The 16,712-nt window shown below is 48.1% G+C and overlaps 2 protein-coding genes across 6 annotated transcripts in view; one reads left to right on the plus strand and one right to left on the minus strand.

The window, feature by feature from the left end:
• The window catches only part of LOC133766076 (broad substrate specificity ATP-binding cassette transporter ABCG2), a 129,890-nt gene that overhangs the window by 65,075 nt on the left and 48,103 nt on the right, over positions 1–16,712 (plus strand). The gene's annotated exons all lie outside the window — the stretch shown is intronic.
• LOC133765318 (acyl-coenzyme A diphosphatase NUDT19-like) lies at positions 4,509–14,740 on the minus strand. Its single transcript, XM_062198914.1, has 3 exons — positions 14,660–14,740; positions 11,045–11,056; positions 4,509–6,074 (listed from the first exon to the last, which is right to left on the minus strand). Exons 1-3 carry the CDS (start codon positions 14,738–14,740, stop codon positions 5,268–5,270), a joined length of 900 nt encoding a protein of 299 aa, XP_062054898.1. The 3' UTR covers positions 4,509–5,267.

Raw genomic sequence — 16,712 nt, forward strand, 5'->3', positions numbered from 1 at the left:
TCCCTCTTTGTCTGATAAATATATTCCTTCAAGGGCTTTAGAAGGAGCGAGTCATTTGAATTCTAGTGAGTCATAAATGTAGAGTAACAAGGAAGATGTATTTTTTTTTTAATGTGTTATTCATAAAACATTGCTTCCCAAAATACAGCTTTGATCAGATTGTGTGGCTTTTGATGAGGAAACTTTGAAAATATGTGAAGTGTAACATTGCCCTTTCATTACCAACTTTTGAAAAATGTTGGTTAATTAAATTTTTAAAAATTTTAAACTTATTAGTAAGTTGCAAAAAATAGTACAGAGAGTTCTTGCATGGCTGTAGTATCATTGTCAAAACTCATGAATTAACATTGGTGCAAAGTTGTAATGCTATTAATGGAATTTCAGACTTTATTTTGGTTTCACTGTCTTTCTGCTACCCTTTTTCTGTCCAGGATCAAATCCAGCTTCTTACAATGCAAATAACTGCTGTATGTGTAACTGCTATAGTCTGTCCACTCTCTGACAGTTCCTCTGTCTCAGTAATTTTTTTTTTATGACCTTGACATTAGTGAAGAGTATTGGTCGGAGTTAGTTAATTTGTAGATTGTCCCTCGATTTGTATTTTTTTTTGGACAGAGTAGACAGAGAAAGAGACAGAGAAAAAGGTCTTCCTTTTCCGTTGATTCACCCCCCTAATGGCTGCTGCGGCCGGCGCACCGCGCTGATCCGAAGCCAGGAGCCAGGTGCTTCTCCTGGTCTCCCATGAGGGTGCAGAGCCCAAGGACTTGGGCCATCCTCCACTGCACTCCTGGGCCACAGCAGAGAGCTGGACTGGAAGAGGATCAACCGGGACAGAATCTGGCGCCCCTACCGGGACTAGCACCTGGTGTGCCGGTGCCGCAGGCGGAGGATTAGCCTATTGAGCCATGGCACTGGCCCCTCAGTTTGTATTTATTTGATGGAAAATCATGATTAGGTTGAACGTCTGTTTTGGGGAAAAAGTACCGCTCAAATAAAGAGCTCTTCTCACTGCATCCTATCAGAGGTGTGCAATGCCTTTTATTTCTGATGACCCTGACCTTGGTGAAGGTGAAAACAATTCCCTCTACAGTGCCCTTGATGCAGTGCTAGATACCATTTTAGTCCTAGTCTCCTAGGCTCCCTCCCTCAGCTTAAACATTCCTTGCCCTGATTTTACTAAAAATTGGAGGAGTGGTCTAACTGGCCCTACAGGATCACTGGATGCTGGGGTTATTATCTCCCCTGTAGATAACCTCTGAACCCCAGGCCCTCAAGCCAAAAAATAACTACCACCTTCCTGTAGCCCTTAGACTGACTGGAGCCCACTTTGCAGTCATCAAAATTCCCGAAAGTCGAGAATCATCAGCCAACCGGATGGACTTGGAGATGAGCCGAACATTTCTCAACCCCTACTCCAATCTGAGAAATTTATCTCTAACCCCTCAAGGAGCCCTGGACTTAGCTGCCTGGCTTTGAATGCCCTATGCAGTACCATGAGTAGTGACTTTCTTCCACCATCCTGATGGTGGTGGTTGCCTTGCTGGACATTCACGGACATGCGGACCCAGTTAGGGGCTTCTGTAGCAATTCCTCCAGGTTCTCCATGGATAGTTACCGTTTTCTCCTTTGTGATTCATTGATGTCTTGTCTTGGGTGAGAAACGTGAACTATACAAATATCCTGTTTCTTCTTGAACTTCAAATATTTGAGAGGCAGAAGAGAGAAAGAAGATAGAAAAAAAATTCCTATCCCTTGGTTCACTTCCCAAATGTCCATGATGCCCAAGCTGGGAGTTGGGAACTCAACCCAGGTCTCCCCTGGATGGCAGGAACCCAATCACTTGAGTCACCACTGCTGCCTCTTAGACCCTGCATTAGTGGAAAGCCATAGTCAGGAGTGCAAGCTGGGAGATCTGAACCCAGGCACTTTGAAGGGGGAGGCGGTGCCTTGACTGGTGTCTGAAGTGCTTGCCTTAAACTTTTCTTTTAGAGTCCTGTCCCTTCTCCTTGCTTATTGATTCCTCTAGTTCTATGTAAAAGTTTATATATATATGAAACGCACAGATGCGGAGACAGACAGACAGATCTTCCATCTGCTGAATTCACTCTCCAAATTCTGGTAACAGCTGGAGTGAGCAAGGGAGAAAATGAGCCCAGAACTCAATACAGGCAGGTCTCCCACATATGTGGCAGGCACCCAAGTACTTGAGCCATCGCCTGCTGCCACCTAGGTGTGCACATGAGCAAGAAGCTGCCATCAGAAACTAGGTAGTCTCCTATGCGATGCAGGAGTCCCAAGCTGCATCTTGCGCACGTCAAACACCTGTCCCTTCTTCAGCAGTTTGCATCAGTGCTCATGGATGTTTATTACATGGGTGATAATTCAATATTAACTTTATATAATTTGCTGCTCAGATTGTTGTTGGGCTCTTTTTTAGGTTGGCCCAGTGCCATTTTGACATAACGCCATCCCTTTTAAAAAGCATTTCTTTGGCGGCTGGCACTGTAGGGTACTGGGTAAAGCCCCCACTCTGATGCTGGCATTCCATATGAGTGCTGGTTTGAGTCCTGGCTGCTCCACTTCCTATCCAGCTCCCTGTTAATGAGCCTGGGGAAAACAGCACAGGATGGTCCAAGTGCTTGGGCCCTTCTCCCATGTGGGAGACCTTAAGAGGCTCCTGCCTCCTGGCTCCCAATCAGTGCAGCCCCGGCTGTTGTGATCATTTGGGGAGTGAATCAGCAGATGGAAGAACTCTCTTTTTCTGTCTTTCTCTATATAACTGTGCCTTTCAAATAAATAAATCTTAAAAAAAAAAAAAAGCAGTTCCATACTTTCTGGTATCAAAAAAAGCTCCAGGCACGTTGTGTATTTTCCATGTCCCAACCTGAAAAATCTGTGTCTCCAAGGCCTTCCAATTGCTTTTGTTTGGAGTGGTTCCAGGAACCCAGGTCTGGGCAGGAGGTGTGCTAGCGGAGTTGGCTTTGAGGTTTGCATATGACCTGTCCAATGCACCTCTGCAATGACTGGTATGACCTTCAGTGTCAAACAGGACAGAGGACTTGATGGTGGTTGTCAGTTTGGAATAAGTCTCTCATGGGAAAGATATGACACTGGTAGAATTGAGGAGTTTTTGAAAGCTCTATTTTTTTTTCCAATTGATGACCTCTTTTTTAATTTTTTATTTTTTTTTATTTTGAAAGATAGAGTTAGACAGTGAGAGAGAGAGAGAGAGAGAGAGAGAGAGAGAGAGAAAGGTCTTCCTTCTGTTGGTTCACCCCCCAAATGGCTGCTGCGCCGATCCGAAGCCAGGAGCCAGGTGCTTCCTCCTGATCTCCCACGCAGGTGCAGGGCCCAAGTGAAATCTTGTCCGATTTCACAAGCACTTGGGCCATCCTCCACTGCCCTCCTGGGCCACAGCAGAGAGCTGGACTGGAAGAGGAGCAACTGGGACTAGAACCCGGCGCCCATATGAGATGCCAGCATCAGAGGTGGGGGCTTTACTCACTACACCACAGTGCCAGCAGCAGGAAGGGAGAGTGTATTTGGGTGAGATGAGGGAAAGCGAGAGGTGGAGGAATAGCTTCTGTTGGGGAGGAAAGTTACATGAAGGAGAGGCTTCCATAGAGAATTTCAAACAGGCTACGCATTAAGGGCTTCCGGGGAAGGGGTCTGAATCTTCCCAGAGCTGAAGGGAGCAGTGTTCCCCAGTCTAAGTGGACCTGGGCGGAGAGTGTAGTTAGAGCCTGTTTGAAAATTCCATTCATCCGTTCTTCTTTTCCTGAAGAGGAGGGACGATAGGGAATGTGAAAATGCCATGAGATATGAAGAGAGGCAGATGGGATTCGAGTAATTTGAGAGGTAAACTCCGGCCCATTGTCTAACTGAATGGAAGCAGATAATCCAAATCTTGGGATAATATCATTTAATAATAATAGTGGAAACTCTTTTGTTGGTAGTGGGGAAAGCTTCCACCCGCCCCAGAAGGTGTCCACCATCACCAGAAGGTAACGTGTTCACCTAACTGGTGGCAGATGGGTGAATTTGTTATGGGATAACAAATTCCCTTGATTCTTTGTCTCACATGGACGAAAAATTTCCAAGCGGACAGCGAAGAGATTTAAAGTATTTATTAGAATCAAGGACTTCCAGCCAAAGCGGCTTGGAGAGGGGCTTCCAAGAGAGGAAAACCCAAAGGGGGCTGGTGGCAGTTGGCTTTAAGAACAATTTCGTAGAAAAAAAAAAAACAAAAACTTGACAATTAGATTGACATCCAGGGACAAAAAAACCATCAAAAGATCTCATTTACAATTTTCCCTCCAGTCTGGCCTGCTAAGGCTGGGACAGGTAACTTGTTTTCACAATAAGCTGTGAGCTCAGGAGGAACTCCCTTGTTATTCTCTTGTTAATGTTGGAGATTCCAAAGGAAGGAGGGAGGCCTGTCCTTCCCAAAGATAAAGTTTTGCGAAAGGTAGCAAGTATTTTTTTTTTTTTTTTTGTATTTACCAATGTCTTTCTTTTATTGGTAGGGAATGGAGACATTTCATGAAAAATGAAATCAATTGTATGATACAGTCAAGATCTTGAAAAAGAATGATCATTTCTCACCTTTAATCAGTAAACATTCCTCTCCAAAAGGAGGTGAAAAATACTTATATCAAATGTACCAAAAATAAAACTCATTAATTAAATACCACATCTCTCTAACTTCTCTGCATTCATTAACTACCACTCTGGAGTAAAAACAGTGATGGCTTTTGTTATGGCTTCATATTTTTTTAAAATACTAACTAAAATAGATTTCCTTGTACAACTGTATTATTGCATGTTAATCGACAAGATAAAATGCGAAAGAAAACAGTGACATCGTCATTTGGAGGCTGTCGCAGTCAACTGCTCACCGTCCAATCACACATCCTTTTAGTTAATTCCCAGCAGCAAGTGTGAGGAACTCGTGGGTTACTCTGTAAAGCACCTTGGGAAAGAAAGTGCAAATACAGTGGCCCAGCAGAACAACAGCAGTCGAACATCTTATTTAAACTTCTGAGATGAGAAATCGCCCATGGAATTCTTGGTAGCAAGATCATTAATACTTTATAAACTTTATACTTGTGCCATATTGTAAGGTTTACAGAAAAAAAAATAAGCAAGAGAGCTAAGAATCACTGCATCAGAACTTTTACAGGTTTCTTACATTTCAAGTAAGTTTATTCAACTCTCATTGTTATTAGCACCACCTCGAGCAGGCCAGCGTGCCAACGAGCGGCGCCCTACAAGTGGCTCTTACTCGCCACGTAGTTCTTGGGATAGATGTGCTTGTAGTGCGGCTGAATGGTCACGTGAAGGCTATACTGATGGCGGCTGTGGATCACTATTCGGTGAAATTTCTTGCCTTCCCTCATGACTTCTTCTATACTTTTTTCAGTAGACAAAACTTTTTCTAAAAAGTCTGAATCTTTCAAGTATAGCTCATCCCCAGGTAAAAGCTGGACCACCCCATCAGCAGTTAACAAGCTGATGGGCAGCCATCTTTCCACTCCTTCCAATGCCCGGTCCAAACAAAAGATGTGCAAGTCAGACAGGGAGGCAAAGTTCTCAAGTCTTCTGATTTCGTAGAACTGTGGTGGAGGCAGCCAAATCTCCTTTGAGATTAAACTTCTGGTTGCCTCTGAAGGCGAGGACCACTGGGATCCCACCACCTCCGCCGAGTCGGGGCAGACGAGCGGCGGCTCGCGCAGGCAGCACAGGTAGAAGGCCGTGTCAAAACGGCGGCTGCGGTTGTGGCCGTGGCCCTGGCTGAAGAACGGCGTGAGCCACACGCTCCAGTCGTACAGCGCCCAGATGTCGGGCGTGCAGTCCAGGTGCGCGCACAGCCGCAGGAAGTCGCGCGCGTCGCGGCGGACGCTGGCGCGCCAGTCGGCCAGGCCCGGCGGCGGCTCGAGGGCGCGGCCCGGCTGCTCCGGAGCCGCCCCGCCGCGGGCGCCGGCCGGCCGGGGGCCCCTGGGCCGCAGCAGCAGCACCCCCGCCTCCTCGAAGCGGTAGCAAGTATTTGACACCCCAAATTCCACTGGGATCCCCTGCCAGTCCTCTCCCAGGAGTGATCCTCAGGCCTGGTGAGTGGGGACTGGGGGTGGCCAGATATTAGAGATGGAGTTAGCGGTTTGACAGATGCTAAATGTCTGGGATACGTTATGCAGAATTTGTCTTATGGTGGGAATTAGGTGTGTGTGTGATCTCAGGAGGTGAAGAGAGTTTGAGTGATACAGAGAATGGAGGTTCTTTAGAAAGCTTGGAAAGAAGGGAGTATTAGTTTTTCATCTAGAAGCCACAGGAGTCCTTTCTAGATGCCCCTTGTTATTGGAACTGAGGGATTTCTGAGTATGCAGGAGTGAAGTTCAAGAGAGAAGATGAGATTGGTTCCCCAGGAGCCACAGCTTTAGCTGTCAGGTCAGCCTTGTTAGCTTCGGGTAGGCATTGTTTTAGTGGCTTTTGTTGGCAGCTAGGCAGCATCAAGAAGAGCTTTACTCAGCTCGCCATTTTATCTTTCTTTCCCGTTAGGCCTAGCTTGCTCAAGCTTTTTAAGAGGCAGGACCAAGGGGAGTAGAGTGAAATGCTAGAAATTTTGGAATCCATGGATTAGGGAAAATATGGCCTGAGGGAAGAGGGTCCTTCTCACAGGGGTCCTCCAGGAAAGGATTATCCCAACCGGAAGTTCTGAGTCCTCCTAAGAGGACAGAGTGAGAAATCCCGAGCTTAGACCAGCATCCAAGTGCCCTAAGCCAGGGAAACCAACTGAACAGCCCAGGCCCTATGGGGAGGGGAGGGAATGAACCAGTCCTGAGCGTCACCCCAGCTTGCTAGAGGTGACAAAGGCCTCCCTTACCAGTCTGATGGGTCAAGAGTGAGATCCGGCCAAGGGCTCTGGCTGTGTATTCCTTGGGAACCCAGAAGTGCAAACGGGAGTGAGGATGCGTTCCGGAGAGGCGTCTCTCAGGGCCGCTCGGTCAGCAGAGAAAAACGAGATTGTAGGAAAGAGAAGGTCGGGGTGAGCAGAGGCAGTAGAAAGTGGAAGTTCAGAAGAGAGAAGAGAGTTCGGAGGAAGGGTGGGGGATCACAGCTCTCACCCAGAGAATGCAGGAGCAGCTGGTCTGGGCAGGATGCTGATTCCTCACTCCCCTCCTCACAGGGAGCACCAAACTGTTAGGAAAAGAGGCGCAGGATAGGGAGGAGGCAGTGTGTGAATTTACAGCCAGACCGAATTTATTCAGAGAAAATAAATTCGCAGAGGTGGATGGGTGGCCAACTGCCCACATGTACATGACAGAAGACCCTGACCCTCAGGGGCCAGGCGTCTTTATATCTTAGGAGGGCTAGGGATGGGGATTGGGGGAGGGGGCCGCAGGAGGAGGGGTGGCTGTTGGGGGTAGGGTATGAAGGCAATAGGATGTGAGACCCGATTGAGATTCAAAGGCAAGGAAGACATTGCAATGTTTATCTGTCTTTTGGGCAATGGTGGAGGCTTATGTCTCTGCTGCATCACTTACACTTTGTGTCCCGGGTCAGGATGTGGGAGCGTTTCTTAGGGCAGGTCTGAGTGAGGACATTGAGAGCCAAGTGCTGCTTGTCCACCTGCTTTTCTGTTCATCGTTATTACTGTCAGATCGAGGTGATTACTGAATTAAAAGCAGGAAGGGGACAGGGATTGTCCTTCTTGTCATGGATAATGTGTTAGACATGAAGAGACTTGGGGAAGAAGAGTGGGGTTATAGACCCAGTGCTCTGTAGCTTCAGGTAAAGTTTTCTTTTTAAAATAGTCTAAGTTTGTTTATTGTTCAAAGATTTATTTATTTTTTTGAGAGGCAGAGTTACAGGGAGAGGGAGAGATAGAGAGAGAGAGAGAGAGGTCTTCCATCCACTGGTTCAGTCCCCAAATAGCCACAATGGCCGGAGCTGGGCTCATCTGAAGCCAGGAGCCAGGAGCTTCTTCCAGGTCTCCCATGTGGGTGCAGGGGCCCAAGGACTTGGGCTATCTTCTACTGCTTTCCCAGGTCATCAGCAGGGAGCTGGATGGGAAGTAGAGCAGCCATATGGGATGCCGGCACCATAGCATTCTGGCCCCTGCTTCAGGTAAATTCTAACCAGACTTGGTTTAAGTTTTGCCCCTCCCTCTTTTTTCTTTGGACCCCTGGATTCCAAATGTCTCTAGTCACCCTCTCTGTGCTGCTTATCTTCCCACAGTGCCAGTGAGGCAGGGTCAGCCTTGCCCAGGGAGAAGTGGGAAGGAAGGTGGAGTGCCCAGGGCCTGTGCCTGCACCTGCCTACTCTCACCCTGGGCCTAAGCTTCCTCCTTTTGTTTCAGTGCCTAGGAGCTTTTCAGGTAGCTCCTCTGAAATATAAATTAGGTGTGCCCCCCTCCCCCCCAGCTTCCTGGGCCTGAAGCTAAAGGATTGTTATTTATTTTTCCCTGTGTTTTTCCCAGTTTGAGGAGTTGGGGAGAGGTGGGATGGGGGATGTTTTGGGAACCAGATGAACCTGCTGGGGTCCTCACTGACCCTCTTTGGCTGTGACTCCCTGTGGGAATAAGGTGCTTCCTGCCTGTGGGGCTTCAGTGCCATCCCCACCTTCTTGGCAGCTAAGAAGAGAGTATCGCTGGCATCCTCAGGTGTGTATCTGGGGTTCCTTGGGCTGTTTCTGTTTTTATAGTTTCTCAGTGTTTTGTTCTGGTGTTTGGGTTAGGGCAGAACCTACAGAGAGAAATAAGACTTCAAAGTGGGCAGGTGTTTGGCCTAGTGGTTAAGCTGCTGACTGACGCGCACATCAGAGTGCCTGGGTTTGAGTCCCTGCTCTGTTCCTGATTCCAGCTTTCCACAGGTGGCCACCCTGGAAGGCAGCAGCTCAGGTAGCCGGGTCCCTGCAACGCATGGGAGACCTTGATTGAATTCTGATGTCTTGATTTTGGCTTGGACCAGCCCTAGTTGTTGTGGGCATTTGGGGAGTGAGCCAGTAAATGGAAGATCTCTCCCTCTCTGCTTTAAAGTCTTTTAAGGAGCTCGGAGGAAGGGGGTTCAGGGCCATGGGGCCATGTCCCATCTTGGCTTATCACAGTGGTGCTCCTGCTCTGTCCCTACCCTCACCCAAGTCAGCAGTCCTTGTAAATACAGATCCCATCCTGTTCTGCTGCTTTCCAGTCTCAACAGTCACAGCCAACTGGCGTTGCTTAGGAGGGCACCCCCTGAGCTGCCCGCTGGCAGGGATATCGATCTGTTGTATTAGTTGCTCCTGTATCTCCAAATGCCTGCCAGGTTACATGAGCAAAGCCCTTCTCCCAAGGTTACCAGGCTGGTAAGTTCAAAGGCAGAAGGAACTCAGGTCCCACCCATTCTAGGAGGACTTAGGGAGTGATTTATGGATGGCCTTAGGCTTTCCTAGACAACTGCTAAATTACAGATAAGATTAAGAGTTTGGGCTGTAACACACTTGTAAATGACACTTGGTCTAGATTGTTTTATTTACTATTTGACTAGGTATTTATTTTCCAGACTGAAAGTTTTTTTTTTCTACCCCTGGTGAAAACAAGTTGGACACATTTCTTGCAGATCTTGGGGGAATGTAAAATGAGAAAAGTCACATGGAGATTTATTTGTGTGCTTTGTGTATTTTAGGAGAGCATTCAGGTACACTGAGAAATCAAAGGGCAGGAAAGAGCTCAGTGGCCCTCAGGGGCTGAGGTGGGGAGAGCGGGTTTTCTTTGGGTGATGGAAATGGTCTGTTTCTCCATTGTGGAGGTGATGCTACTGCACACACTTTCAAAAGTCTGAAAGTGACTGTACCTACAGAGGGTCAGGTTCTCTGCTTTGTAATAGTCCTTGCTGTTAACTTGACCTAAAACAATGGTTACCCTGACTGGTGAGTAGCACTGTCCAGACACACTTTTTCTCTTTTGGTAATGAGCCATGAATTTCCCTTAGCTCCCTTGCTGGCTTTACCCAGTCCCTTGTCAGTGGTTGGTAGAATCAGGGTGTCTGCGAGGTGTATGGAGTGCAGAGAGAGGTGCAGTACCCTCCCCAAATGCCTGTCACAGCCAGGGCTGGGCCAGGCGGAAGCCATGAGCCTGGGTGTCCAACTGGGTTTCCCAGGTGGAAGGTAGGCGCCCAACTACTTGGGCTATCTTCCGCTGCTTTCCCAGACCATTAGCAGGGAGCCAGATCGGAAGTGGAGGTGCGGGGAGATGTGGCTTAGCTGGTGCACCTCAATGCCTGCCCCAGCCTGGTTTTCTTGCTGCCTCTCTGAGAGCTAAAGTCCAGTACAAGGAACTGCATGCGTTGCCCATCACCTCTTCTTCAGGGCTTCTCCTGCGTCACTAGAGCTGCTGCTTGTCTTCTCCATCATCCTGCTGCTGGCGGCTCTCAGGTCTTAATCTCTCAGTAGTCAGAGGCTATGAGAGTGTAGCGAGTGAAGTCGGGAAGGCCATACCTTGCGTGTCCTGCCCTGAAGCGGGAGAATTAGCTTCATTGCACTCCTATATACAGTGAGTTCTTAGATGACATAATTTAGGATTTATCCTTACGTTTGAAAATTTGAGGCTAAGTCCCTCCCTCTCTCTCTCTCTCCTCCATTAATGTGTGTGTGTTTGTATTCTTTCACTTTTTTCCATTAATTGTTGTTTGCTTATTTGAGAGGCAGAGAGATAGATGGAGTGAGCTCCTGTTGGCTGGTCCACTCCCTAAGTGCCCCCAAGTGCTTGGGGTAGGCCAGGGCTGAAGCCAGGAGCTGGGAACTCCATGTGAACGACAGGGGTCCAGTTACTCAAGGCATCATGTCACCATTGCCTTCTAGGATCTGCATTAGCCGGAAGCTGAAGGCAGGAGCCTGAGCCGGGTGCTCGTGTGGGATGGGGGAGTCCTAACCACTCGGCTAAATGCCTGCCCTTGTTCTTTGTATGTTTAGTGTGCAGCTGAGTAATCTTCCCAGAGTCTCAGCTCTCTGGGGACTCCAGGGATCTGCTCCTTGACTGCTAGCGACTTCATCTTGCTGGTGTGTGTCTTACCTTTAAACCACTCTGCAACAGGGAGCGTGGGGTCTGAGGAGGTCTGAAGGTTTAACAGCAGCCATGGGCCTCCCTGCTTTCACAGGAGTTCACTGTCTGTAGGCAAATTCCACCTGTGACTTGTGCATCCAAATATGATGGGAATTAGAGGTGCACAGTGCAGAGTGGAGAAGGTTCAGAATCAGGCTCTTACTGCAATGTGGGAAGTGCTGAGGGGGCCTTCAGGGGGCTAGGAAGACAAGGTGTTAAAGGCGTCATCTCAGGATGGAGACATTGCTGGAGACCTTTGGGACTTTTATAGGAAAACCCTGGCAGGTAAATCATCACTGTTTTTCTTTCCTTGGCTTCCCAGTGCTATGTGGAATTGTGAACAAAATGCTGTGAGATTCCAGGAATGACTGCTATATTTTGGTCAACAGTATTTTGGTTTAAAAATATGAAATATGTTTAGGGACAGAGATCAGATTTAGTTCTTTGGGACACACCTATTGTTTTTTCCCCTTGAGGAATGGAATCGGGTTCAGTAACATTTGTTTGGAAGAGAGTTCCAAAGAAACAGCATTTTCTTTCTCCACTATTGCCACACTTAATCATTTTGTGGATTTGTTGTTCTTATCCTATACACCATTTTACTTTTTAAAGCACATATATATATATATATATATATATATATATATATATTGACAGGCAGAGTTAGACAGTGAGAGAGAGAGACAGAGAGAAAGGTCTTCCTTCTGTTGGTTCACTCCCCTAATGGCTGCTACGGCCGGCACGCTGCGCCAAACTGAAGCCAGGAGCCAGGTGCTTCCTCCTGGTCTGCCATGCTGGTGCAGGGCCCAAGTACTTGGCCATCCACAACTGCCTTCTTGGGCCACAGCAGAGAGGTGGACTGGAAGAGGAGCAACCGGGATAGAATCCGGTGTCCCAAGTGGGACTAGAACCCGGGGTGCCGGCACCGCTCGCGGAAGATTAGCCTAGTGAGCCGTGGCACCAGCCAACACTTTTCTATATTTAAAAGAAACATAATGCTACCACAATTTTGTGCTGTTTTTGGAAGCAGAAACAAATTTGTTTTGATACAAGAATAGCTGATCTGTGTATCTTTTATGGCACTATGAGATCACTTTATTTACAAGTAGCTCAGCAAGAAGCACTGTAGCTTAAGAGTAAATAGCCTAGACAAGTACTGTGCTATGTGGTAGCCATGCCAGTCTCTTGAGGTGATTTAAACTAAAGTGAAATTAAATAATGGTAAAAGTTCAATTTCTTACATTACCTACAATTCAAAGGTGGGTGGTAACCCCACGTGTCCTACTTCTGAAGGGAGTAGAAATAGCTTGGGGTCCTTTCCCGCTGGATCCTCAGTACATAAAGAGAATCACTCCTTTGGGCCCTGTTAGGGGCTGCTTGCTCACTGGGTACCGGATCATTTTCTTTAAGTCAAGCGTTTTATAATTTGTGGGAATGAAGGAAATCGCTTGCTCTCACTTTGTCAAGTTCCCCACCATTTGCTGGTACCTGCTGATGCCGGTGATTTTAAATGGAGCCTCACAGCTCAGTCCTTGAACTTCTTTGTCTGTGGTGTAGGGAGAAAAAAAGCTGCCTCTACCTCGTGAGGTTTTTATGGTTTGTGGGCCTGTGAATGAAACTGATGAAACAGGTCAGCAAGAGGAGACAGACTTAGTCACAGTTAAAGGAAGGAAAATGGACTCAAAGGGGCACCGCCTTTGGGGCTTGGCTTGTGTGTTACCTTGATAGAGGAGAGCTGGAAGGAGGAGTGGGTCTCCAGGACAGTTTTGTGACCCCATGCAAGACAGAGTCAGTCTTCCCTGGCCGCTGGCTCCTACTCAGGGCATTTATGCAACTGAGTTCTTTTTTAGGCACATCCGGGAGCTACAGGTGCCTTAGGCTCATCCTAGCTGCTGCTCAGCTGCTCACCGCTGTGGGCGTCTCCAGGCTGTGGACTGCGGCTCACCCTGCTGTGGACGCCAGCCCATCTTGGCCATCTGCTCTGTGGGTCTTTGGTGTGTCCAGAGCTACCTCCCAGGAAGAGAGTCTCTTCTGACTGGAGAGAGCTGGGAAGATGGGAGGGAGTGGGGAGAGTGCTTGACTTGTGTCAGTGGCTGGGGCAAGGTCATCTGAGGACCGAGGTCGATGGGAGGGGCCGGGTGGGAGGCTGAGGATAAAGGTCTCCAGGGAGTCTGGCATTCCCTGGAGCTGCAAGAGATGGAAGTGTTAAACTGTGTCTGGGAGGAGTGAGCCCACTGAAGCTGCTCCAGAAGCAGCTCGCTGGGGGGTGGGGGGGGGTGGGGGGGAGTCTGTTGGATGTGGGTCTATGGTGAGGGGCACCGGGAAAATGCCGTCTCCAAGTAGGCCTCTTTGGATTATTTTGAGAATAAGGCGACTGAGAGCTTGTGGACTCTTTGAAAGTTCTTCACCTTCCTCTAACACCTGTAGAGGATACATGTGCCCTTTTGTAAAGGAAATTGGCACCTAGGGCCTGGCGTGGCAGGTGAAGCTACTGCTTGCCTAGCAGGCTTCCCACAGCAGCAGCTGCTCAACTTCTGATCCAGCTCCCTGCTAATGAGCCTGGGAAGCAGAGGAAGATGGCCCAAGTGCTGGGAACCATGCCACCCACGTGGGAGACCCAGATGATGTTCTTGGCTCCTGGCTCTTTCTGTTGAAGCAGCAGATGTAAGATTCTCATATTTGTAAAGGAGTTTTCCACTTCCATGGTCACCAGAGACTTAGCTGTATAACAAGACAACCTTTGCTTAGCAATTCCTTTCCTCCCCTTCCCTTACTGTAACTTGCCACTGGAAGCCCCGCCCTTTTTCTCTTAGTCCAGGATGGTAGATAGTTCTCAGCCATCTGGACACTTTCTAGAGTCTCCTCACTTTGTAAAACTCTCACATGTACGTACACTTTTTTTCTGTTGTTAATCTGTTGTCAGTGTAATTGCCAGCCTCCCCCCCCCCCCCCCCCCCCCGGAAAACCTAGACGGGAGAGGAGAGGAAGTTTTTCCTTCCTTAAAGTAGCATTTAAGAAAAATTAAGGGCAGTATGTTTTTGCCTAATGAAGACCCCAAGAGAGTGGAGAAGTTTGTCATCCCTGACAGTCTTGTCTGTGGTTCCTGATTTTTTTTTTTTTAACAGAAAACTAAGCTGGGACTTGTTGTGCCCTCCGTCTGCCTTGTCCACACGTGTCTGCCCTGGAGTTCCACAGTAGCCTCCCAACTGGCCCTTGCTTCTACTCTTGCCTTCCCTCGCCCTGACATTCTCCACGCAGCAGCCAGAGTGCTGCTTTATTTATTTATGTATTTAGTTAGTTTTTAAAGATTTAGTTTATTTATTTGACAGGCAGAGTTAGAGGTGGGGGAGGGGGGTTTCTTTCACATTTGATTCACTCCCCAAATGGTGGTAAACAGCCAGGACTGGGCTAGACTGAAGCCAGGAGCCAGGAACTCCATCCAGATTTTCCACATGGGTGGGCACAAACACTTGGACCTTCCGCTGCTTTCCCAGGCCATTAGCAGGGAGCTGGATTGTAAGTGGAGCAGCCAGGACTCTGACTGGTGCTCAAATGAGATGCCAGCATCGAAGGTGGCAGCTTTACCCACTGTGCCACAACACTGCCTCCCCCTGGCAGTGATTTGAAGAGGTAATTGCAATCACACATCGCAGAATGTCCGTACATCCTACACCTGTGCCTCGATGGTGAGGACTGCTACCCCTACCCACCGGGACTAGTCTAGTGTATGTGGTCTAGCCTTTCGCTCCTAGGACCATGACAAGCCTGGGATGCAAGAGAAGATGTGTGAGGCTGCTGCCGAGGGAACCCAGCAGCCTGCTTCAAAGGAGGACTCTCCAAAAAAAATCAAAGAAAAACATAGTGTAGAAAACACATACACCAGTAAGAGAGTCGTTTCTCATCTTCATCAGGCCGCAGCTGAGTGTGCTGTCCTCTTGCACAGCTGGCTGTACAGTCGGTGTGTTCACACCAGCATCTGCACAAACATAGGAGAACGTGTGGTGCTACGTTTTGGCAGCCATAACATCAGCAGTGAGGAATGTTTCGGCTCCACTGTCATTGTCTGAGCACCCCCCCACCCCCAGTTTATGTACTCTGTCGTTGACTACATAATGTCATCATGTGGCCCAGTATAGTCCATTAAAAGGCTTGGGCGTCCCCTCCGTCCGCATCAGGTAGGCCTACCCATGAGGTGTTGTCCTGTGCAAAATTGGGCCACGCCTCCAGATCACTCTGCTATAAGGATATGGGGTCCTTGGACACCTTGGGCTGACTCAAACTGCACTACTGAGCAACCTTCAAACCTGAACACATAGTCAGCCTGGACAGGTCAGGGCGAGTCTGTCCCATTGAGACAGCCTGCTGCCCCACTGATGGAGAGAGGCATGGGAAATGCCAGAGATAACTTCATGGAAGGAGAAATTCAGAGTTCCTCCTACTTTTCCCTTCTGTAGATAGTCCGCTGATGCAGTCCCCTGACGGTGGCCTGAGGCCCTACCTCCACTCCTTTCCAGGATTGTAATCTCTTGGCATTAACCACAGTGAACAGTTAAGGAGTTGGGGCTTAAGCTGCAGCTTCTGCCTACGGCTGTAAGGCAGAGTGCAACTCTCCATAAACCAGGGGAATCTCTGGGAAACATCACGGGATTGCATAGAACTCTTGGCTTGAGGGCTACCTTGGCTTCCACCTACCTGTGCAGTAATTATAACTGGGCAGGTCTCTGGCCAAGGACTTTAGATTCTGCCTGTGTGCTGTTGTTTTTCTGTTTCGTTTCTTTTTTCTTTTTTTTTTTTTTACTTGATTGCAGTTTTCATTGAATGAAGATCCTTCAAAAAGTTCATGGGAAAAAATGGAATTAAAAGATGAGATTATTTTGCTGCAAAACTTTTGAAATCCATGCATAGTTGAACAGTTTTTTCACAATATATATTTTCCATGAACTTTTTGAGGTACCCTCTTATGCACACTGGGCTTTGTGCTCTGTCTAATCCTATCTGTCTATATAATCTTTCTGTCTCTTTGCCTTTTCCTATCACTCTGCCTTTCAAATTAATAAACCTTTAAACAAACAAACAAACAATCTCCTACTACCTTGTTGTAGTTTCTGGGCTTCCAGAGTACCTACTAATCTTGGGGGGAGGTGTCTTTTTTTTAATTATCATTTTCTGAGTACTTGGGTTCCTGCCTCCCATGTAGGAGACCCAGATGAAGTTCCTGGGTCCTGGCTTCAGCCTGGCCTAGCTCAGGTTGTTGCAAGCATTTGGAGAGTTAGCCAGCAATGGAAGATCTACCTCTCTCTTTCTCCCTCTCTCTCTCTCTCTCCCTCTCCCCATATGCCTCTCCCTATCTCTCTACTTTTCACATAGGCTTTTTTTTTTTTTTTTGACAGGCAGAGTGGATAGTGAGAGAGAGAGAGACAGAAAGAGAAAGGTCTTCCTTTTTGCCGTTGGTTCACCCTCCAATGGCCGCTGCAGCCAGCACATCTCGCTGATCCGAAGCCAGGAGCCAGGTGCTTCTGGTCTCCCATGCGGGTGCAGGGCCCAAGGACTTGGGCCATCCTCCACTGCCTTCCCGGGCCATAGAAGAGAGCTGGCCTGGAAGAGGGGCAGCCTGGATAGAATCCGGCACCCCAACCGG

The sequence above is a fragment of the Lepus europaeus genome, chromosome 8, assembly GCF_033115175.1.
Source record: "Lepus europaeus isolate LE1 chromosome 8, mLepTim1.pri, whole genome shotgun sequence".
NCBI classification, from domain to species: Eukaryota; Metazoa; Chordata; class Mammalia; order Lagomorpha; family Leporidae; genus Lepus; species Lepus europaeus.

Bases quoted from the DNA above. Each gene is read 5' to 3' on its own strand.
- LOC133765318 (XM_062198914.1), bottom strand. From the start codon at position 14,740: ATGTACGGACATTCTGCGATGTGTGATTGCAATTACCTCTTCAAATCA.